The sequence below is a fragment of the Oryctolagus cuniculus genome, chromosome 3, assembly GCF_964237555.1.
Source record: "Oryctolagus cuniculus chromosome 3, mOryCun1.1, whole genome shotgun sequence".
NCBI lineage: Eukaryota > Metazoa > Chordata > Mammalia > Lagomorpha > Leporidae > Oryctolagus > Oryctolagus cuniculus.
Window position 1 is genome coordinate 69,079,987 of NC_091434.1, and position 24,426 is coordinate 69,104,412.

At 46.9% G+C, this 24,426-nt stretch overlaps 1 protein-coding gene across 5 annotated transcripts in view; it reads right to left on the bottom strand.

Annotated features, from left to right (window-relative positions):
- METAP1D (methionyl aminopeptidase type 1D, mitochondrial) overlaps window positions 1-22,887 on the bottom strand; it is a 99,238-nt gene extending 76,351 nt beyond the window's left edge. For 2 of the 5 annotated variants that reach the window (XM_070070689.1, XM_070070690.1), the window contains exon 1: window positions 22,763-22,845. Coding sequence is in view for 2 of the 5 variants with exons in the window: in XM_017342930.3 (XP_017198419.2) it covers window positions 22,763-22,802 (40 nt within the window). In the remaining 3 variants the exon portion in view is untranslated. Of the gene's footprint in view, window positions 1-22,762 lie in introns of all 5 variants that reach the window. The other 3 variants (XM_017342930.3, XM_002712288.5, XM_070070691.1) reach the window with 3 other exon arrangements.
- Window positions 22,888-24,426: the final 1,539 nt, after the last annotated feature.

Sequence of the window (24,426 nt, forward strand, 5' to 3'; positions counted from 1 at the left end):
GCAGCAGGTAAAGCCTCTGCCTGTAACACCAGCATCCCATATGGGTGCCAGTTTGTGTCCCAGCTGCTCCACTTCCAGTCCAGCTCTCTGCTAATGGCCTGGAAAAGCAGCAGAAGATGGCCCAGGTGTTTGGGCCTCAGCCACCCACATGGGAGACCTGGATGAAACTCTGGTTTCAACTTGGTCAAACCCTAGCCATTGTGGCTATCTGGGAGGGAACCCGTGGATGGGAGCTCTCTCTGTCTCTCCCTCCCTCCCTCTCTCTCTTTCTGTTAACTCTGGATTTCAAGTAAATCTGAAAGAATTCAAAATCATAAAGGAAAGAAGGACGGAAGGAAGGGAGGGAGGGAAGGAAAAGAAAGGAAAGAAAGAAGGAAACAAAAGGAGGACAAAGTTAGGAATATGGACAAAGTCTCATAGTTGGCCCAGGATTAACAGAACAATAAAAGGATCTGCAGAAAGACTTGAGTGAGGCACTATGGTTTCCATCAGACCAGAGGTGGTAACTGTCACTGAGTAAATGAAAAGGGTTGACATTAGATGAGGAGCCCCTCCCCCTAAAAAAAGAAATTATAAAACTGGAATAAAATGAAACAAAGTGTGACACAAGTAAGTGCAATATTTCTGGCCATGAGGCACCAAAATTCATTTTAGAAGTCAAAAAAGATGGTGAATCAAATACACGTCTACTGTTACTGCCTCTCCTGGATGTGAAGGCATGTGCCTGTAAGACCAGAGAGAACAGGGGAGGAGATAACAGGAGCAAAGAAGACTAGAGGCTGAAAAGCAGATGATGGGAGGTAGTTGACTCGGAGGTAGATGACCAGAAAACTGGATCCAGTTCAGGCAGTGGAAAGAGGCAAAAATTCCCAGAAGCCAGGTGGAGGTCTCTGGGCAAAATGGGGATGTGGAACTAAAATAAGGAAGAGTGGTTGGAAACCTGTTCTAAGACAAAGCTCAACCCCCAGGCTCCATTCCCTACTCTATGAAATATGAAATGGAGGGACTGCCCTTCTATTCTGGCAAAAGGCTAGAGATTGATTCTTTTTTTTTTTTTTTTTTTTGACAGGCAGAGTAGACAGTGAGAGGCAGAGACAGAGAGAAAGGTCTTCCTTTGCCATTGGTTCACCCTCCAATGGCTATCCTGGTCTCCCATGGGGTGCAGGGCCCAAGGACTTGGGCCATCCTCCACTGCACTCCCTGGCCACAGCAGAGAGCTGGCCTGGAAGAGGGGAAACCGGGACAGAATCCGGTGCCCCGACCGGGACTAGAACCCAGTGTGCCAGCGCCGCAAGGCAGAGGATTAGCCTAGTGAGCCGCGGTGCCGGCCGGAGATTGATTCTTAGGAGAGAGTAAAAGAGTAGGTCTTTGCCAGGAACACTTGAGGTCAGGGTACTACAATGAACACCAGGACTTTAAGAGACCAACTGCAGGGGCCGGTGCTGAGGCACAGCAGGTTAAAGCCCTGGCCTGAAGTGCCGGCATCCCATATGGGCTGCTCCTCTTCCCATCCAGCTCTCTGCTATGGCCTGGGAAAGCAGTAGAAGATGGCCCAGGTCCTTGGGCCCCTGCATCTGCGGGGCAGACCCCGAAGAAACTCCTGGCTCCTGGCTTCGGATGGTGCAGCTTCAGCTGTTGTGGCCATCTGGGGAGTGAACCAGTGGTTGAAAGACACCTCTCCCTCTCCCTCTCTGCCTCTCTGTAACTATGCCATTCAAGTAAACAAATAATCTTATTTGAAAGGCAGAGAGTTACAGAGAGGCAGAGAGCAAGAAATGTCTTCCATCAACTTCCATGGCTGCAATAGCCAGAGCTGGGCCAATCTGAAGCCAGGAGCCAGGAACTTCTTCCAGGTCTTCCAGGCGAGTACAGGGGCCCAAGGACCTAGGCCATCTACTACTGCTTTCCCAGGCCATAGCCTAGGCTAGACTGGAAGTGGAACAGCCAGAACTTGAATTGGTGCCCATATGGGATGCCAGCACCATAGGTAGTGGCTTTACTGACTACACCGCAGCGCTGCTGGCCTCCTCCCCACCCTGAGACTGCCCTGCTTCTGATCTAGCTCTCTGCTAATGTGCCTGGGAGAGCAGTGGAAGATGGCTCAACTGCCTGCGCTCCTGCACCCACGTAGGAGACCTGAATAAAGCTCCTGGTTCCTGGCTTTAGCCTGGACCAGCCTCAGACATTGTGATCATTTGGGGAGTGAACCAGCAAATGGAAGATCTCTCTCTCTCTATAACTCTGCCTTTCAGATAAATAAAATAAATCTAAAATAAAACAAAAGAAAACCCTAAATTACCTACTTTAGAAACATGAAAAATTTCTATCTGTATGCAAAAGTTATCCCAGGACAGGCATTTGACACAGTGGTTAAAGATATTATTGGGATGCCTGCATCTCATATTGCGGTGCCCAGGTTCAAGGCCTGGCTCTGTTTGTGATTCCAGCATCCTCCTAATGTGCATTCTGGGAGACAGCTCAATAAGCTGGATCTCTGCCCCCCACATCGGAGACCCTAACTGAGTTCCAGGCTACTTGTTTCAGCTTGACAAGTACAGCTGTCATAGGCATCTGGGGAGTGAAATCTGTCTCCCAAATAACAAATTTTTAAAAATTATCCCATTTATTTCTTGCATAGTTGGTAAGCACAGACAGTGATCAAAACCCCTACTATTGGGGGCTGGTGCTTTGCTGTAATGGGTAAAGCCACTGCCTACAGTGCCAGCATCCCATATGGGCCACTGGTTCGAGTCCCAGCTGTTCTACTTCTGATCCAGCTCCCTGCTAATGTGTCTGGGAAAGTAGCAGGGGATGGTCCAAGTCCTTGGGCCCCTGCAGCCACATGATTAAGGAAGTTTCTGGCTTCTGGCTTCTGATCAGCCCAGAAGCCAGGAGCCCTTGGCCTATGTCATTTCATGAGTGAGCCAGAAGATGGAAGATATCTTTTTTTTAAAGATATTATTTATTTAAAGTCAGAGTTACATAGAAAACGAGAGGCAGAGAAGAGAAAGAGAAAGAGAGAGAGAAAGAGAGAGAGAGAGAGAGAGAGAGGTCTTCTGCCTGCTGGTTCACTCCCCAGATGGCCACAACGGCTGGAGCTGTGCCAATCTGAAGCCAGGATCCAGGAGCTTCTTCTGGGTCTCCTCCACGGATGCAGGGGCCCAAGGACATGGGCCATCTTCTATTGCTTTCCCAGGCCATAGCAGAGAGCTGAATCGGAAGTGGAGCAGCCAGGACTCAAACGGGTGCCCATATGGGATACCGGCACTGCAGGTGGCTGCTTTACCTGCTATGCCACAGTGCTGCCCAACCTGGAAGATCTCTCTCTCTTTCTCTTTCTCTGTAACTCTGCCTATCAAATAAATAAGTAAATGCTAAAACAAAACAAAACAAAAAACTACTATCCAAATTCTTGATAGGCCAGGCTACATTTAAAACAATCAACATGCCAGTAGGCAGGCTTTGCTTCTGAATCAAATGATTATGCATTTGGGAATTCTGAAAATAATCCCAATGTCACATAATACTCTTTTTTAAAATACAGGAATTATTTATTTATTTGAAAGGCAGGGAGAGAGTGAGAGAGAGAGAGAGGGAAATTGGGAGATGGGGAGAAACTGGGAGAGTAAGATCTTCATCTGCTGGTTCACTCCCCAAATACCCACAACAGGGGTTGGGTAAGACCTAAGTGAGGAGCCAGGAACTCCATCCATGTCTCTGTGTGGGTGGCAGGGGCCCAGCCATCATCTGCTGGCTCCTACAATGTGTATTAGCAGGAAGCTGGATTGAAAGTGGAGTAGCTGCAACTCAAACTAGGCATTCTGATATGGGATGTTGGCATCCCAGGTGGCAGCTTAACCTGCTGCACCACAGCACCCTCCACTGTCTAAGTGTATATCTTTGGTTTAACATTTTTTAATGAATAAGAGTTTTGTTATAAATATATTCACAAATCAGAAAAAAAAAAAAAACTACCCCGTTAGACCATGTCTCCCGTCTCCCATGATGCTCATGCTCCATCCTGCCAGGTAGAGCGGTTCCTATGTTCTCTCATTTCTCTTCTCTCACAAGGGGTCTCTTTTGCCTGCTACTTTCTCTTTTGTTCCTCCTGAGTGGCTGGCTTGGGCACACACAGGCTCCTACACTGCTTTGCTGGCTGCTCACCCACATCCTGCCTCTGCATACACACTGCCTCACTCATCTTCTTACCTGTTTATTTGCTCTCCCTCTAATACGAGCTCTTCCTCTTTCCCACACTCCTTCGCTCTTATTTTCCTATTCCCTCAGGTTCATCAGACTTGCCACCTCTCCTCCCGCATCCTCCAACAACTCTTGCCCGGGTCCTGGTTCAACAAAGGGCTGTTGTCTGAAGCTCTGCCCAGGCGGCTGCGGGGACAATTAGGGCAGATGCAGAGATGCTGGGCATGAGGAGACCAGGTGGCCAGCCCGGGTTTCCCAGGCCACCGTGGCAGGAGGGGGCAAGCCCAGTCTAAAGGATGGGGCCAAGGTGTCAGGGGATAGAGGCCGAGTCCTGCTGCTCGACAGCCGGAGCTCACACACATGGGCCACCAGGACAAGCTCCATGGCCTGGATGGGTTCTGGGAGCTGCCAGTTGGACACGCTGACCTAGACAACCAATTAAGGCGAGTTCAAGGTCTGTTGCACACAGCACAGTCTTTCAAATGAGGCTAAATCCCCTGTAAAGAGTTAGTGATTTCTCTCCCACTAAATTTTCCAGATTAACAGTCACAGTAAGAACTAGAAGACAAGGGTACTGAAAATTCGACACACACGGAGCTCAGACCTCATGTTCTTTTATTTACTTTTGGAAACAAACCAGGGATTTGGGGAATAGTGAGGGATCTAGTAGACTTGCTTGATGAGAATTTGTACTGGGAAGGAATTTGAGATCAAGGTCAGGAATGATTAATATGCATGCAGGAAGTCATCAACATTTAAGCATAAGCAATATGAATCTCATTAAATCTTCAATAGCTTCCTATTGCCCGAAGGAATTGGTGGTATTCTAATGATTAAAGCAGTAACATTAAAGTAGAAGACAGCATTAGAAAATTAATCTGACCCTTGTAAAAGCAGCTACCACACAGCAATAATCCACCTAGACTGACTTCCTCAGACTTTCTCAGGCTGCTGCGATTTTTCTTTAACATACCCAGTCTCCTTGTGCTCTGAGGCAGAAGGCTTGGCTGCAAAGTTATGAGAAACACAGAGGTTCAAGAGATTTTCTTTCTTTGAATTTAGGTAATTGATAACCCTCCCCATGCTTCACTCCACAAAGAAGCCATCACCCTGCTCTCTGGCTGTTTGTCCTGCCTCCCTCCCTGGCCCCAGCGCAGCCTTGTCCCTGCTGCGTCCTCGCTCACTGCTCTGATTGCAGCACCCCTGCACTTGGCCATGCCCTGAACAGCTGCTATTCACAGAGCATAAAGCAGGGAGAGGACAGCAGACAGAGGAGCTGTCTCTTGAAATATCAGCTCCTGGCGGGGCCAGGATTCAGCAGCGTCGGCCCGTTTGTGGAGAATGTGGTCCAGGTGTTCTTTTCTCTCCTGACCTACTTTGAACTGATCTTATGGGAAAACCATTCTCTTACTCATGACGGAGAGTCATGGTGTGTGAGGCCCCAAATTCAGGACAATTACATGCCAAACTGAAGAGAAAACAACAGTGTGAAATGTAGATTTTGAAACTGAGAGATAAAAGGAATCTCAAGATTAATTTTCCTACGGTGATATTTCAGTAATTAATAGATTTTCTCTTGGTGGGGTAGAAATTTTTTAAGAACCACTGTCATAATGCCAGTAGCCCTTCTTAGAAGAAAGTTCACTTTAGAAATGCATACTGGGCTGGCGCTGTGGCACAGCGGCCTAAAGCCCTGGCCTGTAGCACCAGCAACCCACAGAGGTGTCGGTTTGAGTTCCGGCTGCTCCACTTCCAATCTGGCTCTCTGCTACGACCTGGGAAAGCAGTGGAAGATGACTCAAGTCCTTGGGCCCTTGCACTCGCGTGGGAGACCCAAAGAAGCTCCTGGTTCCTAGCTTCAGATCAGCTCAGCTCTGGCTGTTGCGGTCATTTGGGGAGTGAACCAGTGGATGGAAGACCTCTCTCTCTCTGGATCTACTTCTCTCTCTAACTGTCTTTCAAATAAATAAAATAAATCTTTAAGAAAAAAAAATAGGCATAAAGCTATCAGTCTCCACCATTAAGGCACTTACAAACCAAAAGGAAAAAAAAAAAAAAAAAAAAGAAATGCCTACCCTTCTATCTAAATGACCATGGGTGACAGTTCAGTTTCTTTTTCACACATTTCTATAATATCTTAATATTGCCACTGAGCGAGGCAATTACAGGCTTACCATGTGCTTTGCATGGTGCTAAGTGATGGGTGGTTGGTCTTTGAGATGGTCCCCAATAGGCCCGTCTACTGCTATTCACACCTTGGACTGGTCCCCTGCCATACTAGGGGTCTATGTGATCCATAGCTTCTGACAGTGACGGGAAGTCACTTCAGAGGTTTAGTTAGAAAGGACTATGGCTCTATCATGGATACTCTGGTTCTCTCTCTCTCCCTCTCTCCCGGCTTCTGTAAGCACCTCACTAGTTTTCTGCTGTGAGCAGTCCTACAAGGAGGCACAGGGAGCAAGAAACGAAGCCTGGCAACTGTCACGAGAGTGAAGTTAGAACTGGGTCCTTTAGCCCCAGCAAGTCCCTGCATAGCTACGCTTTCAGCCAACAACTCACCTGTAGGTCGTGAGAAATCCTCGGCTAGACACCAAGTTCAGTCACTCCTGGATTCCTGGCCCTCTGAAGCTGTGACACAGTAAGTGGTAGTTGTTTGGGCAATTTGTTCCACAACAATGGGTAAGCAGCTGTATGGGTATTATTTCTTTCAGTCCTTGGAACAGCCACTAAAGTAGGGACTCACTCACTCATGTTTTACAAATGAAGAAACCGAAGCTTAAAAAGACTAACCAGACCAAGGCTCCATAACTACTAAGCCGCAGTATCAAGATTCAAACCTAAGCAGGCTGACCTGAGAACCTATATTCTTGGCTTCTTCGTATTATTTTTATAACCAGAAAATATATTTTAAAAGTATTTTCATCTCTAGAAAAAGAAATTCCCAGGACTGGTGCTATGGCATAGTAGGTTAAATGTCTGCCTGCAGCTCCAGCAATCAATATGGGTGCCAGTTCGAGTTCTGTCTGCTCTACTTCTAATCCAGCTCCCTGCTGATGACCTGGGAAAGCAGTAGAAGATGGCCCAAGTGCTTGGGCCTGGAAGAAACTCCCAGCTCCTGGCTTTGGATCAGCTCAGTCTGGCTGTTGTGGCCATTAGGGGAGTGAACCAGTGGGTGGAAGACCTCTCTCTCTGCCTCACCCTCTCTCTGTAACTGCCTTTCACATAAATAAATAAGTAAATAAATAGGAAGGAAGGCAGGAAGAGAGAGAGAGAGAGAGAGAGAGAGAGAGAGAGAGAGAAATTCCCATTTGGCTTAGTCAGCTTTTTGCCACTACAACAGAATACCTGATACAGGTTACTTATGAAACAAGGAGGTCTATTTCAATTCACCATCTCTTAGGCCTCTGGTGATACATTCTTGCTGGCAGGATCCTGAGGCGGCACAGAACATCTCACGGCAAGAGGGGGTGTGAGTGTGTGCATGAGTGTGTCTGTGTCTGTGTCTGTGTGAAGCCTCCAGACTCAGTCTCGGAGGCTGCACTCCATCAGCCTAACCCAGTCTAATCACTTCCAAAGGCCTCGCCACAACACACTACAATTGGATTACGTTTCCAACCGCTCAGAACCACTAACCCAAGAGTTTGGGGACCAAGCCTTTAACACATGGGTCTTTGGGGGACACCCAAACTAACATTCACACAATTACATCATCGTTCCTTCACTGCTATTTCAGAAGTAGAGTCCCCTCCGCACTCTCGGGCAACTTTTCCCCCCTCCTGCTCCTTCTGGTCCTTTGCATCTTTCTAGAGTCTGCTTTCCCTGTAGGAGCCTCCTGATTGCCAGGATTTCCAGTGCTCCTTTATCCTTACTAGTTTATCTCTTTCCCTCGGCTCCAAAAGATGGCTAAAGCCTCTACTGCAAAAACAAAACAAAACATAGGCCTCCACAAAAACTTCAACACAAGTGTTCACAGTAGCACGATTCTAGAAAGCGGAAATAACTCAAATGTCCATCAACTGGTGAAGGGATAAAAAGCTGATTTTATACATATACACATAATTTGTGTGTACATCTGGAATATTATTAAACAATAAGTAGGAATGAAGTACTTTTATATACTTCAGTAGGGATGAACCTTGAAAATATGCTGGGTCAGCGCCGTGGCTCTCTTGGTTAATCCTCCACTTGCAGTGCCGGCATCCCATATGGGCACCGGTTCTAGTCCCAGTTGCTCCGCTCTCTGCTGTGGCCCAGGAGGGCAGTGGGGGATGGCCCAAGTGCTTGGGCCCTGCACTCACGTGGGAGACCAGGAAGAAGCGCCTGGCTCCTGGCTTCGGATCAGCAGCGCCAGCCATAGCGGCCAATGCGGGGTGAACCAACGGAAGGAAGACCTTTCTCTCTGTCTCTCTCTCTGTCTAACTCTGCCTGTCAAAAAAAAAAAAAAAAAGAAAGAAAGAAAGAAAGAAAAGATCATGCTAAGTCTAAGAAGCCAGCAACAGAAGGCCACATACTGTATGACTGCATTTATATGAAATGTCCAGAATAGGCAAATCTACAGAGACAGGGCATCACTGGTTGCCTAGGGCTGCAGGGGATATGGGGACTGGGAGTGACCGTTAATAGGTAAGAGGTTTCTTTTGGGGATGGTGAAGACGTAAAATGGATTGTGGTGGTGCTCACACGATTCTGTGAATATACTAAAAACCACAGAATTATACATTTTAAATAAGTGAATTGTATGGTCTGTGAATTACATCTTGAGAAAGATGTTACTAGAAAATAAAAGGGGGCGGGGAGTGGCACTGTGGTGCAGCGGGTTAAAACCCTGGCCTGAAGCATCAGCATCCCATATGGGCGCTGGTTCGAGACCTGGCTGCTCCTCTTCCGACCCAGCTCTCTGCTATGGCCTGGGAAAGCAGTAGAAGGTGGTCCAAGTCCTTGGGTCCCTGCACCTGCATGGGAGACCCAGAAGAAGCTCCTGGATCCTGGTTTCAGATTGGCGCAGTTCGGCGATTGCAGCCAACTGGGGAGTGAACCATCGGATGGAAGACCCCTCTCTCTCTGTGCCTCTCCTCTCTCTGTGTAACTCTGACGTTCAAATAAATAAATCTTTAAAAAAAAGAAAGAAAATAAAAAGGGACAAAAACCCTCCACAGTTCTTGACAACTACCACTTATCCTATTTCCTTCTGAACATTTTGGCCCATGTCACTGTGGCCTCCCAGTGGCCAGATTTGCTGATCCTGACTCGGTGGTCCTAAGGCTTCCTCCTGAGGCTGATCCTGATCAGGCTCTCTGTTTTAGCCAGCTGCTCCTTTTCAGCTCTCATGGGTCCTCTCCTTCCTTGGGTCCCCTTCTGTGGTGGAATGAGAAGGCCATGCTAAGATGGCCACTGGCAAGGGAGCGTCAGTTACTCAGGACAGGCTTCAGAAACACCTTGGGAAACCACCTGGCAACAGGCTGTGATTGGATGGCTTCGGATACTGCCTGGCAACAGTCTGTGACTGGTTAGGGCATAAACCACCCCTTGACCAGACTGGCTGCCTTGGCTATTTAAGCTGCTGTACCAACTGAAATAAGGGAGTCTACCGGCTGCTTGCCTCTGGCCTGCTTTCACCCGACTCCCTCCTGGGGTCTGTGTGGTGACTCTGCCTCCTGCCCCCACCACGCTCCTCCTCTCAGAACGAATCCACAGCAACATGCTTCCCAACAAGCCTCCATGACCTGACGGTTTCTCCTCTATACCCTTTCTCTCGCATTCATCTCTCCTTTCCATCTCACAGTCGTTACACACTTTGCTCCTGCCACTATGTCCTAATTGACAGCAATGATTTTCCCTCTAATACATCCAAGACACCTTGGCAGTAGATTAAAATGGAGACACAATCTCACTTCCTTGTCAGAAGCCTTCAGTGGTCCCTGCTGCCTTGAACATAAACCCTAAGCTGCCCTTCAAGGCTCTTCACTACCTGGTCCTAACTTGTGTTATTCATCTCCACTGACACAAATTCTGCCCTAGCCAAACTCTCCATTCCAGAATCCTCTACACACGCCTTGCCTTCTGTACTCACGCAGCTTTGCCACAACCCCTGCCTTATCCTCTCCAGAATGCTCTCCTCGGGGCCTCTGATGGTTGCCTTTCAAAGCCTAATCCAACTCCCATTTCTTCTGTGCCGTGAACACTCCAACTCCAAGTGATCTTCTTTTCCTCTTGCTCCCAGAGCACTATCATATACCTGCTGTGTGCTTTATCATGTTTCGGGCTTCTTTCCCCAATTAAACTAAAAACTGACCCAGCTCAGAAGTGACCCCCATCATGAAACTGCAGATCCTAGCCCCAGATCTTCCAGTTCTTCACTCCTTCCCACTACACCTGTTCTTGAACCTTGCTGGGAATTCCCATCTTTGGACAACTGCCTTTTCCTCAAATTTTCTTTTTACTTCTTCTACCTTCCAGATAGTTCTTTTTAATAATGGGTGCAGATACAAGGCCCAAGCCCTTATGACACTTTCAGCCTAGGATACACTCTGGGATTTATCAGCTCAGTCCCCTTCTTGCCCTCTTCCCTGCCTCTCTGACTTCTTGTTCCTTCTAGTGCATTTATCTGGAAAATTTCAGTCAAGCAATCTCTACCTCCACTCTTTTATACACACAGGGTGATGTCCACTTAGAGAAAATCACAGGGGCAATGAACTGGGCTACTACAAATAGGTACACTAATGTCTAATTTCACTTGGATCATTAACTTTGCTAGGCAATCTTTCTCTTTAACCATTATCAATCTCTTTTCCTATTTAACAATTGCCAACTTCATCATTTCATCTCTGATTTCCACAAAAGCAGATAGATAGAAATAGAAGTCACCAGGGATAAAGAGCTTCTTCAATTTTCTGTTCCTTCTCCCACATGAAAAAGCGATCTGCATGTGCATCTGTCACTTTCTCCATCCCTAAGGGAACAGAGTCTGCCCATCTTCCCTCGTTCTCACACATACACCCCAGCTGTCGCATTCAGGTGGTCCCCATATCCTGTATCTTCTTTTAAAATTTTTCATTTTCATTTGAAAGGCAGAGAGATAGAGACAGACAAAGATCTTCCATCTGCTGGTTTACTTCCCAAATGCCCACAAAGACTGGGGCTGGGCTATGCTAAAGCCAGGGGTCAGGAACTCAATGCAGGTTTCTCACATAGGTGGAAGGGACCCAACACTTGAGCTATCACCTCTGAATCCCAGGGTGTACATGAGCAGGAAGGTAGAATTTGGAGCAGAGCAACCCAGGCGGTCTCATATGAAATGTGGATATCCTAAGCAGCACCTTAACCACAATGCCAAACACCCACTCCAAAATCCTGTATCTTCTGCTGCCAAAAGTAGCTACCTCCAACCTCTCCTGTGGCTCACATGTGAAACCAACAGAGTTTCAGAAGGCCCCAGAGGCCCTCACATCCCTCTCTGCCACTAGACCTCTTCCCCTGACCAAGTCTCCTGGCACTGGCCATCCCAGATTCAGGCCAGTCAGTCTTCATCTCCTTGTGAAGCTGACTCCTCAGTCTACTGGATGGTCCCATCACGCTGTTTGCCTACTTCTTTGTGCACTTGTCTCGTTGTGTAATAACGGATTTACATGTCTGATTCCCCTAAAGGACTATGATTTCATGGAGGACAAGATTTGTGTATTCCAAGTCCAGCACAGTGTTAACAGCAAGGCTCCCACTATCTAGGGCTTTTTGGTGGCTGTGTATCTACAGTAAGTGGGTCGAATCTATTCTCTCTCTCCATTAATCTGCATCACAAATGCATTACTGCTCTGTGATCAGACAATGTAGTTTACAATTTTTCTTTCTAGAACTATTGAGGTTTTTAAAACTTGTTTATGTGTTTATTTATTTGAGAGGCAGAGAGAGACAAAGGCAGGCAGATGGACACAGAAAGCTCACATTTATTGGTTCCCTCCCCAAGTGCTCACAACGCTCATGGTTGGGCTAGGCTAAAACCAGGACTGGGAACTCAATCTGGGTCTCCAACATAAGTGGCAGAGACCCACGTATTTGAGCCATCATACTGGCTGCCTTCCAGAGTCTGCATTGGCAGGAAGCTGAATTCAGGAGTGGAGCCAGGAATTGAATCCAGGCACTCCCTTATGGTATACAGCTATCTCAATCAATGTCTTAACCACCACACCAAACATCTTCTCCATTGAGTTTTTTTAGCAGCATAATTTATCAAGTTTTATCCTACTTCATATGTGTTTGCAAAAAAAGTAGTTTTTAATACAAAGCATCAAATTGGATTATTAAATAAAACTTACTAATTACAATATTATGAATGTCAATAACCTTATTATGTCTACTTATTATGACAAATTCCTGGAAGAATACTAGTTTCCTACTATGATTGTGATTTTATCCATTTTTCCTTTATTTCTGATAGCTTCTGCTTTATGTATTTCACTACATCATTTGATTAATAAAGGTTCATTATTAGGCCGGCGCCATGGCCCACTAGGCTAATCCTCCACTTTGCGGCGCCGGCACACCGGGTTCTAGTCCCGGTCGGGGTGCTGGATTCTGTCCCGGTTGCCCCTCTTCCAGGCCAGCTCTCTGCTGTGGCCCAGGAGTGCAGTGGAGGATGGCCAAAGTCCTTGGGCCCTGCACCCCATGGGAGATCAGGATAAGTACCTGGCTCCTGCCATCGGATCAGCGCGGTGCGCCGGCCGCAGCACACCGGCCGCGGCAGCCATTGGAGGGTGAACCAACGGCAAAGGAAGACCTTTCTCTCTGTCTCTCTCTCTCACTGTCCACTCTGCCTGTCAAAAAATAAAAATAAAAAATAAAGTGTTCAGTGCTATAAGACATTTTAAGGAACATTGTTTTTACTCTGAGTACAATAGGTTTTGAGCAAAAGAATGACATAATCTAACTCACATTTTTAAAAATACCCATCTGCCTGCTATGTCAAGAAAGAAGTATGGAGGCCGGCGCCGCGGCTCAATAGGCTAATCCTTTGCCTCTGGCACCGGCACACCAGGTTATAGTCCCAGTCAGGGCGCCGGATTCTGTCCTGGTTGCCCGTCTTCCAGGCCAGCTCTCTGCTGTGGCCCGGGAGTGCAGTGGAGGATGGCCCAAGTCCTTGGGCCCTGCACCCCATGGGAGACCAGGATAAGTACCTGGCTCCTGCCATCGGATCAGCGCGGTGCACCGGCTGCAGCGCACCAGCCGCGGCGGCCATTGGAGAGTGAACCAAGGGCAAAAAGGAAGACTCTCACTGTCAACTCTGCCTGTCAAAAAAAAAAAAAAAAAAAAAGAACTAAGTATGGAGGACAAGGGAAGAAGCAGGGAGGCCAGTAGCAGGTTACTACAGTAATCAGTGAAGACTTGAGAGTGGCTCAAATCCATGTAACAGTGTCTCTACCTTAAAGGTAGCTCCAACAGGATTTCTTGAAAGAAAAGAAGGAATTGAGGGTTATTTGGAGGTTTATGATATGAAAAACTGACAGAACAAAATTAGCATCTAAAAATACTGGGGCAGCCAAGGTAAAGCCACTGCCTGCAATGCTGGCATCCCATTCCTGTTGCCTATCACTGATTTGTGTCCAGGCTGCTCCACACTTCTGATCCAGCTCCCTGCTAATGGCCTGGGAAAAGCAGCAGAGGATAACCCAAATGCTTGGACTCTTGTACCCACGTGGGAGATCCAGAAGAAGCTCCTGGCTCCTGGCTTTGGACTGGCCCAACTCCAGCCGTTCCAGTCATCTGGGGAGTGAACCAGCAGATGAAAAGACCTCTTTCTCTGTCCCTCTCTCTCTCTCTCTATAACTCTGACTTTGAAAATAAATAAATAAATTTTAAAAAGAAAAAAACACTAGATGGTATACTTTAAATGGTTGAACTGTATCTCAAGAAAGATTTCCTTAAATATTGCCATCAGCAGAGTCTGCAGTGGAGCAGACTTAGTGAGAGAGAGATTAGAAGATCCAGTTGTAGAGTTTTGGACACAGTGATTTTGAGAGGTCTATTAAAACATCTAACTGGAAATGTTCAATAGGCAGTTAGATTAAAAGTCTGGAATTTAGGAGAAAGGTCTTGGCTAAGGGCCTAAATATGGAGTCAACAACTTAAATGATATTGTTTAGAGCTATGGGACTGATGAGATCATTATGGAAACAGTGAGTATAGACAGGAAAAAAAAAAAAAGCCCATGGCTGGCTTTGATTTGTTTGATGCTTCTGCCCTAAATTCTGTTCTGCCCAGCATAAACGCTGTTACACTGCTTTTCTCAATGGGTAACTTTCCTTTTTTAAAAAAATATTTATTTATTTATTTGAAAGGCAGAGATAGAAAAAGACAGGTAGAGAGAAAGACAAGAGATCTTCATCCCCTGGTTCACTCCCCAAATGCCTGCAACAGCCAGGGCTGGGCCAAGCCTAAGCAGGGATCCAAGAAGCAGGAACTTAATCTGGGTCTCCCATGTGGGTTGTAGGAACCCAACTACTTAAGCTGTCACTTGCTGCCTCCCAGGTGTGCACCAGCAAGAAGCTGAAATCAGGAAAAGAGCTGAGACCCAAACACAGGCACTCTGATATGGGACAATGGCATTCCACCCAGTGTTTTAACTTACTGTGTTACAATGCCTGCCCTCTACCATTTTTATAGACAAAGTTTTATTGGAATACAGCTATACTCACTTATTTACATCCGATCTGTGAAGCTGTGCACAACACTGGCAGAGTTGAGTCATGGTGTCAGAAACTGAAGTCTAAGACATTTGCTCTCTAGCCCCATACAGAAAATATCATTAACCTCCCTACAGGAAGGGCCATCCCTAGGACTAAAAGCAAAACACAAGTAAATCCACCCTAACAAAGAATAAAACCGGCCTGGCAAAGCCAAACAGATTTGCCAATAACATCACCAACTCCTGGCCAGAAAACACTCAACATACTTAAAGAAAAATAACAGCCTCCACAAGACATTATCCTTGATGTCACAAACAATTAAATACTACATGACATGTGATGAAGTAGGAAAATGTAATCCACAGTCAAGAAAAAAAATCGATAAAACTGAGATATTGAGACTACCCACATGATAGAATTAATATAAAAATACTTTAAAACAGCTGTTATATGGGGCTGGCACCATGGCATAGTAGATTAAGCCTCCACCTGCAGCACCGGTATCCCATATGGGCACCAGTTCATGTCCAGTTGCTCCTCTTCTGATTCAGCTCTCTGCTAATGGCCTGGGAAAGCAGCGGAAGATGGCTCTACTGATTCGGCCTCTGCACCCTCATGGGAGACACGAAACAAGCTCCTGGATCCTGTCTTCAGATCAGCTCAGCTACAGCCATTGTGGCCATTTGGGGAGTGACCAGCGGATGGAAGACCTCTCTCTCTGTCTCTATCTCTCTTTGTCTGTAACTCTGCCTCTCAAGTAAATAAATAAATCTCTTCAAAAAACCAGCTGTTATATAAATAAGTATATTCAAGCACTCAAAGAAAAAATTGGACATAATGAATGAACAAATGGGATCTCTCAACATAGAAACATTACTATAAAAAAAGAACAAGAGATGGACATTTGGAAAGAAGTTAAACCTTAGGATGCCTGCATTTCATATTGGAGTGCCTGGGGTCAAGTCCTGGCTCCCCTGCTCCTACTTCCAACATCCTATTAACATGCACCCTGATGGCTGGCGCTGTGGCTCACTAGGCTAATCCTCCGCCTTGCGGCGCCAGCACACCAGGTTCTAGTCCCGGTTGGGGCGCCAGATTCTGACCTGGTTGCCCCTCTTCCAGGCTAGCTCTCTGCTGTGGCCGGGAGTGAGTGCAGTGGAGGATGGCCCAAGTGCTTGGGCCCTGCACCCCATGGGAGACCAGGAGAAGCACCTGGCTCCTGCCATCAGATCAGCGTAGTGCGCTGGCCGCAGCGGCCATTGGAGGGTGAACCAACGGCAAAGGAACACCTTTCTCTCTCTCTCTCACTGTCCACTCCGCCTGTTAAAAAAAAAAAAAAACAAAACACCCTGAGAGGCAACAGATGATGGCTCAAGCACATGGGTCTCTCTCAGCCACACGAGAAACTCAGATGGAGTTATGGAGTTTCTGGCTCCTGGCTTCAGCCTGGCAGAGCCCAGTCATTGTGGGCATTTGAGGAATGAACCAGTAAATGACAGATTGATCGCTCTTTATCTCTGCCTTTCAAATAAGTAAATTTTTTACAATAAAAAAGGAAACAAATGGAAATTCTACAACTAGTAAGTATAACACACAAAGGAAGAAAAGTTTCCCTATCTTTTAGAGATAGATGAAGAAAAATCTACGCACAAAATGATACAACTGGGATATGCTTCAAAATAATCCAGCTTTGGAGAGAGGAAGTAGCTGGTGATAGGAACAAAACAAGAGGGTGTATGTTGATGACTACTGTATCTAGTTGAGGGATACACAGTTCATTGGATTGTTCTCTGTGTGTGTATGTTTCAAATTCTCAGCCTGGCTTTGGGGCACAGTTGGTTAAGCTATCACCTGCAGTGCCAGGTTCCCATAGAAGCACAGAGTGAATCCAGTTGCTCTACTTCCAATCCAGTTTCCTGCTGATGTGCCTTGTGAAGCTGTGTAAGGTGGCTCAAGTACTTGGGTCCCTGACACCCACGTGGGAGACAAGGATGGAGTCCCCGGCTCCTGGCTTACACCTGGCTCAGTCCCAGCTGTTGTGGCCTTTTGGGGAGTGAACTAGCAGATGGAAGATCTATCCTTTCTCTCTATCTCTCCCTCTCTGTAATTCTGCCTTTCAAATAAATAAATCAATCTTCTTTAAAAATTCTCTATATTCAAAAGCTAAAAAAAGCAATCCTAATCTGCAATAACACAGTTATAACTGTAAAGCAAGATGTTGTTCAAATGAAGCTCTGCACACATACAACTTCCATCATTGCCAAGTTCCCTAACAGTATCCAAACTGCATTTTCTTATTTCTAATGCTTGGGCAAAGTGTGCATTTCATAAAATCTGTGACTACATAGGTGAATGCCATTATCTTGGTGTACAAAGAACATTAAGAGTATATATGGCAGCCTCCACCTGCAGTGCCAGCATCCCATATGAATACCAGTCTGAGTCCCAGCTGCTTCACTTCCGATCCAGCTCTCTGCTATGGCCTGGGAAAGCAGCAGAAAATGGCCCCTGCACCCACATGGGAGACCTGGATGAAGCTCCTGGCTCCTGGCTTTAGTCTGGCCCATCTCTGGCTGTTGAGGCCATCTTTCCCTCCTTCCCTTCCCTCCACCCCCGCCCCGCTTTTCAAATAAATAAATAAATAAATCTTTTTAAAGTGTATATGGCTTTAGGGACACAAATGACTTCACGATTTGATTATAAGTATTTCTTCACTTGATCTTAGCAAAAAGGCCAAGAACTGATTGCAAGTATCTTCATCTATGTAGTAACAAGCCATTTTATAATATAGTAGAGATATATTTGTTTAAAAATATCATAGAGGGTTAGCACTGTGGCACAGAAATTCAAGCTGTCATTTGCAATGCTGGTGTCCCATGTCAGAATGTCTGTTCAAGTTCCAGTTGCTCCACTTCCAAACCAGGTTCCTGCCAACCTGCCTGGGAAAGGTAAGAGACCATGATAGAACTCCTGGTTCCTGGCTTCAGCCTGGCCCAGAGTTGGCTGTTGAGGCCATCTGGGGAATGAACCAGTGGGTAGAAGATCTCTTTTTCTCTCTATCCCTCTGCCTTTGAAATAAAAAAATAAGTCTTTTTAAAAAATATCATATAGCAAAACTCCATTTCTATTCTTTGGCTATTAGCAATTACATAGTTTATTGTGTTGCAAAAAGCTCCTTGTTAGCATTCGTATTTTCCAAATCACCCAGGAAATGCACCTGAAAACTAAGTTGGCTTGACAAAACTGAGCATATGTTTTCCTGTGTGCAAGATAGCAAGGATTTCTGGTCAGCTGGCCAAAGTTTAAAGTAAATATTTAATTCATGATATAGGAGGCCGGCGTTGCAGTCCGGTGAGTTAAGCCACCACTTGCAACACCACTATCTCATATCAGAGTGCCAGTTCAAGTTCCAACTCCTCTGCTTACAATCCAGCTCCCTGCTACTGTGCCTGGGAAGCAGCAGAAGATGGCCCAAGTATTTGGGCCTCTGCCACACGTGTGAGAGCAGGATGGCAGAGGCTCTTGGTTTCAGCCTGGCTGAGTCCAGCCACTGTGGCCATCTGAGGACTGGGCCAGGAGACAGAAGAGCTCTTTCTGTTACTCTGCCTTTCAAATAAATAAATATTAAAAAAAATTCATGATGTAGAATGATACCCCCAACCTGGGCATTGAATTTACAAAAAAAATGCCTATAGTAAGCAAATTCTCCATAGAGAAATCTGTGGCATTAAGGTCAGAAGTAAACAAAGCACTTTTAAGTTCTTTTTATATTTTTTAAATAAAAGTAAATAAATATATTGCTAAAGTGCAGTAATAAGTATATTTCCATCTACCAATTCTTTGTAGGGATCTTCAAGATGCTCCATTCCTATGCTATAAACTACACAGGCATTTTGTGTTGTTGCCAAGGAAAGACATTTTCCCCCAGGGTCTAATTCCATTCAAACATTCAATGTCAGGGCTGGCTAGCATTGTGGCACAGCATTAAACCACCACATGCAATGTCAGCATCCCATATGAGGGCCGGTTGGAGTCTCATGCTCTGCTTTCAATCTGGCTCCCTGCTAATGCACCTGGGAAAGCAGTGGATGAGTTCCTGGCTCTTGGCTTTGGCCTGGCCCATTCCCAATCATTGCGGCCATTTAAGAAGTGAATCAACAGATGAAAGCTCTCTCTCACTCTCTCGCTCTCTCACTCTCTCGCTCTGTCTCTGTCTCTCCCCACTGCCCCATAACTCTGCCTTTTTAATAAATAAATAAATAAATAAATAAATCTTGTAGGGGCTGGCGCTGTGGCACAGTGGGTTAATGCCCTGGCCTGCAGCACCAGCATCCCATATGGGCACCGGTTCGAGACCTGGTTGCTCCACTTCCGAACCAGCTCCCTGCTATGGCCTGGGAAAGCAGTATAAGATGGCCCAAGTCCTTGGGCTCCTGCACCCGCTTGGGAGACCCAGAAGAAGCTCCTGGCTCCTGGCTTCGATCAGTGCAGCTCCGGCCATTGCAGCCAACTGAGGAGTGACCATCAGATGGAAGACTCTCTCTTTCTCTCTCTCTCTCCATTGGGTGGAAGACCCTCCCCCCGCCTCTCCTTCTCTCTCTGCGTAACTGTGTAACTCTTTCAAATAAATAAATAAATCTAAAAAAAAAAAACTTAAAAAAAATTTCATCTGAGGCTGGTGTTGTGGTGTAGTGGGTTAAGCCTCTGCCTGTGGTGCCAGCATCCCATATGGGTACCAGTTCAAGTCTCAGCTGCTCCATTTCCAATCCAGCTCCCTGCCAATGTGCCTGGGAAAGTAGCTAAAGATGGTCCAAGTGCTTGGGCCCCTGCACCGAATTCTGCAGGAGACCTGGAAGAAGCTCTTGGCTCCTAGCTTTGGATCAGCTCAGCTCCAGTCGTTGTGGCCATCTGAGGAGTGAACCAGCAGATGAAAGACCTCTCTCTTTTCCTCTCTCTCTACCTCTGTCTCTCTGTAGCTCTGCCTTTCAAATAAATAAATAAATAAATCTTTAAAAAAAAAAAAAAGTCCTTGCATGATGGCTTTAGGTGCTAGGACAGGATTCCAGTAAACTGGGGGTTGGGAGTGAAAGACTTAGCTCGGGCTGGTGCCGCGGCTCACTAGGCTAATCCTCCGCCTTGCAGCACTGGCACACCGGGTTCTAGTCCCGGTCGGGGCACCGGATTCTGTCCCGGTTGCCCCTCTTCCAGTCCAGCTCTCTGCTGTGGCCCGGGAGTGCAGTGGAGGATGGCCCAAGTACTTGGGCCCTGCACCCGCATGGGAGACCAGGAGAAGCACCTGGCTCCTGGCTTCAGATCAGCACGGTGCGCCGGCCACAGCGGCCGTTGGGGGGTGAACCAATGGAAAAGGAAGACCTTTCTCTCTGTCTCTCTCTCTCACTGTCCACTCTGTCAAAAAAAAAAAAAAAAAAAAAAGGAAGACTGCTCGGAGAGATCTGGGGGCCCAGAATAGGAACTCTGTACTCTGAGTCTGGGATTTCTTGCCAGTGGTGATTCCTAGGAATATTCTATTCCTAAAAGGCTCTTGTTACCTTCTGTCTTGGCTCTAAGGGACTGATTTATCTCCTCTTCTTTCCACTGTCAACAAGTCAAAGGGTTCCTACTTGTCCCTTAGCCCATGGTGAAACAGAACAAGTGTCTTTTTGTTTTGTTTTGTTTTAAAAATTTATTGATTTATTTGAAAGACAGAGGCAGAGAGAGAGAGAGAGAGGTCTTCCATCCACTGGTTCACTCCCCAGATGGCTGCAATAGCCAGAGCTGCACTGATCCGAAACCAGGAGCCAGGAGCTTCTTCCAGCTGTTCCCACGTGGGTGCAGGGGCCCAAAGACTTGGGCCATCTTCTACTGCTTTCCCAGACCATAGCAAAGAGCTGGATCAGAGTGCAGCAGCTGGGACTCAAATCCATGCTCATATGGGATGCCAGCACTGCAGACGGCCACTTAACTTGCCTTGACATGTGCTGGTACCCAGAACAAGTATTAACAGCCTCTCAATTCAGAATACTTTTAATGAGCTTAACTTTGAGCCAGGTGGGTACCATGTTTGTAAAGACAAAAGGACATTTAAGTCAGGGCCAGTGTGTGGCATGGTGGGTAAGGCTGCCTGTGAGCTCTTCTATCTGCTGGTCCAGTCCCCAAATGGCCAAATATGGCAAAACCTGGGGAAGTGTTGAATCTATGGCAGCTCATTGTACTACTGTTGCTTTCTTCATCTATACAAGTATGCTTAAAGTTTCTTCATAAAAAATCCAAGCCAGTAAGTGCTGGCTGGAAAATCTGAAAGATGGAAGAAAGGGAGGAAGGGAAAGAACAAGGGAATGAGTGAGGGAGGAAAGAACTATTATTTACGTAACCTGCAAAAGGATTTATATGTGTGTGTGTGTGTGTATTATAGACACACACAAGCACGTGTGTGTATATAAACATATATATGGTTCTGGGGGGAATCTATTTATTTGTTCCTCCTCGACCTTGTCTATCTTCTCAGAGCCTCCTATTACCTGCAGCATGCAAAAATGAGATCTAAATGCCATCATGTCTTGTCAAAAGAGAAAACAGAAAAGGAACCTAAATAGTATACAGAGTTTGGACGGAAGCCCAGGCCATAAAGGATGTAAACCAGCTCTCTCACAAGGCTGAACCTCCACTCTGTCAGGCAACCAGTCGGAAGGCTGCTCCTTCAATTCCTTTTGCACGTCTCTCACCTCAGAGTTTCCTGTGGCTCCCTATTCATTTCTGCTCTCACTGAAGTCTCTCCACCTACCTGCCTGCTTCCTGTACACAAACATCTTCCTCTCTGTGAATACTTGTTATCCACAGTCATCTGACTGGTCCCATGCCATCTAAATTCTGCAAACTGATTTCTACGGAGACCAGACCATGCAGGACAGAGAAATGACTCTTAAGAAAAGTCATGCTCAAATGCACATTCTGCCTCTTACCATCTGTGTGACTCCAGTCATAATTACTTAGAACATTTCTAGCCTCACTTTGCACCTCTGCAAAGAGGGAAGAATTCCTAATTCACTGGGTTTTAAAAGGTAGCTGGCATATGTAACGTACTTAACACAATATCTTATACAAAAAAAGACACTTAAAAGGTAGCTATTACAACCAAAATAACTACCTACATGCCTTATATCTAAGTAGCTTCTCAGAATGTTGGTTTTCCTCTTCCCCATCCTTGAAACTACTTCCTAGTTCTTTCCAACAGATTCATAACCTAGTTCAAATCCAACAGAGCTCCCTAACGTAGCTGCAAATATATTGGTACCTTGACAAAAAAAATCTCAACACCCACACAAGATGACACCTCTCTAGAACTACCCAACATCATGTTTTCTCTTAAGTCACTGTAAGAGAATAATCACATTTTGCAAGTTCTCCCAGAGAGATGCCACCACACTAGGTCAAGAGAAGGCAACTGGGTGTCTGACCCATTTCGGAGTTACCATAGGTGTCACTGCCCCGCTGCTGGAATCATTTGTTTTTGGCAGTAAGTATACTAGTCAAGTTCAAAGAAAATACACCTGACAGACCGAGCAGACACGGAATAAATGTTACAGTAGTGACACAACCAAGCGGGGACAGAAAACTTCAGACAAGGACCCGCAACTCTCCAGGAGTTACTGCGAACCGCGGCCACGCCGTGACGTGATCCATTCAGGCGAGTGACGCGTGAGCAAATGGGTGTCTGTGTTCCTGCGGCGAGGGGGAAGTATCATTGCGTGTGCCCGCGCCTGCCCGTAGGGCCCAGCATAGATTCGTGTGCGGCGAAAAGTCTGAGCGCGAGTGTGTGACCCTTTGACCCGGGGCGCTGCGTGCGAGTCACCGTGCGAACCCCGCGGAGCCGTCCTCCAGGCGCTTACCTCTGCGGAGGAGCAGGTGGACGCCGCTGGGCGCCGCCATGTTCGCGCCGGTCACGTGGCCGCGAAAGCGCGCCTGCCGCCCCGCCCCGCCAGGAGCAGTCCAGTTGAAGCCCTGCCAAAGACACGAGGCGCGGAAGGCGCCGGAGGGGAGCGCGCGTGCGCGCGGGGCGCTGACTGCGGGAGCTCTGGCCCGGGAGCGGCTCCGGCACCGGGGCCAGCAGCGGAATCCGCAGCCAGCCGAGCCCGCTCTGGCCACGAGAGGCAGGCTCCAGCCGCGGCTCGCGCGCTCGCCCTGAGCCCCCCGCGCCCAGGTGGGATGGAAGAAGCCTGTCAGGTAAGCGTGGCATCCCATATTTATAGCATCAGCATTTTGGTGCATGGAAACGTGAAGTTGGGCAGAAAAAAATAAATGAATAAAGCACAAGCTGATGTTCAACATAGCACTTAGCGCCGTCTGCCACGCTATTGCAAATTATTGCCCTGGATTTACTTCAAAAGTAAAATTTGGTTCAAAGTCACCACTGTCCCTTTCCTGTCCCAGAATCTACATTACTCAGCAGGGACTCCAGACCAGGCAAGATCTGTTTGCCGCTGCAAAATCTATTCCAGGTACTCCGGTGAACATGTTCAGGGGATTCCTCTTTCCAGGAGGACACCTCCCACTTGGTAGTGTTAGCTGCAGTCCTCATGCTCAATTTGAGAATCAAAGGCAGGGGCCAACGCTGTGGTGTAGTAAGTTAAGCATACGCCTGCAGTGCCAGCGTCCCATATGGGCACTGGTTCGAGTCCCGGCTGCTCCACTTCCGATCCAGCTTTCTGCTATGGCCTAGGAAAGCAGTGCAGGATTGGGAGACCCAGAAGACGCTCCTGGCTTCGGATGGGCCCAGCTGCGACCGTTTGGGGAGTGAACCAACAGGTGGAAGATCTGATCTGTAACTATGCCTCTCAAGTAAAGCAATAAATTTTAAAAAGAATAAAAGGAGGATGCCTGCCAGTGGCACTGCCAAGAGATGAAACCTATGGAAGCCCAATTAGGAGCCAAGTGCTGGAGCGGATGTGTCCCTCTTGCCAATGGTGCCCATTTTGGTCCATCCTATCATGGGCCAGGTGTTAGCTGGTAGTCTGTGCATGCCCAGCACAGGACCTGATACCTAAGGACTGTGGTGAAGGAACACTCCATGGAACCCATCGTGAGAGAGAGAGACAGAGAGGTGTCTTCACTCCCCAAATGGCTGCAATGTAGGACGTTCATCTGGATCTCCCATGGATGACAGGGACCCAAGCTCTTGGGCAGTCCCTGCTGTTTTCCCAGCCACATTAGCAAGGAGCAGCCAGGACTCAAACTGGTGCCCATATGGGATGCCAGTGCTGCAGGCAACTGCTAAACCCACTATGACACACCCCCAGACCTTTGCCTTTTGTAGAAAATATGTGCAAGCATTTTAAGTAACTTGCTGTTACGACTTGCATTTTCCACTTTCCATTTATAAACATTAAATCTTTGAACACAGCTTCAACTCATTGTTTTTAATGATTAAATCATCCTGGGGTTGTGTGTGCGTGTGTGTGTGTTTCTTACTTGTAAAGAGAATGAGTTTTGGCATTCCATTAGATGACATATGGAGACCCAGGTTTGGGTGCTTTTGGCTCACCTTGAAAGATGA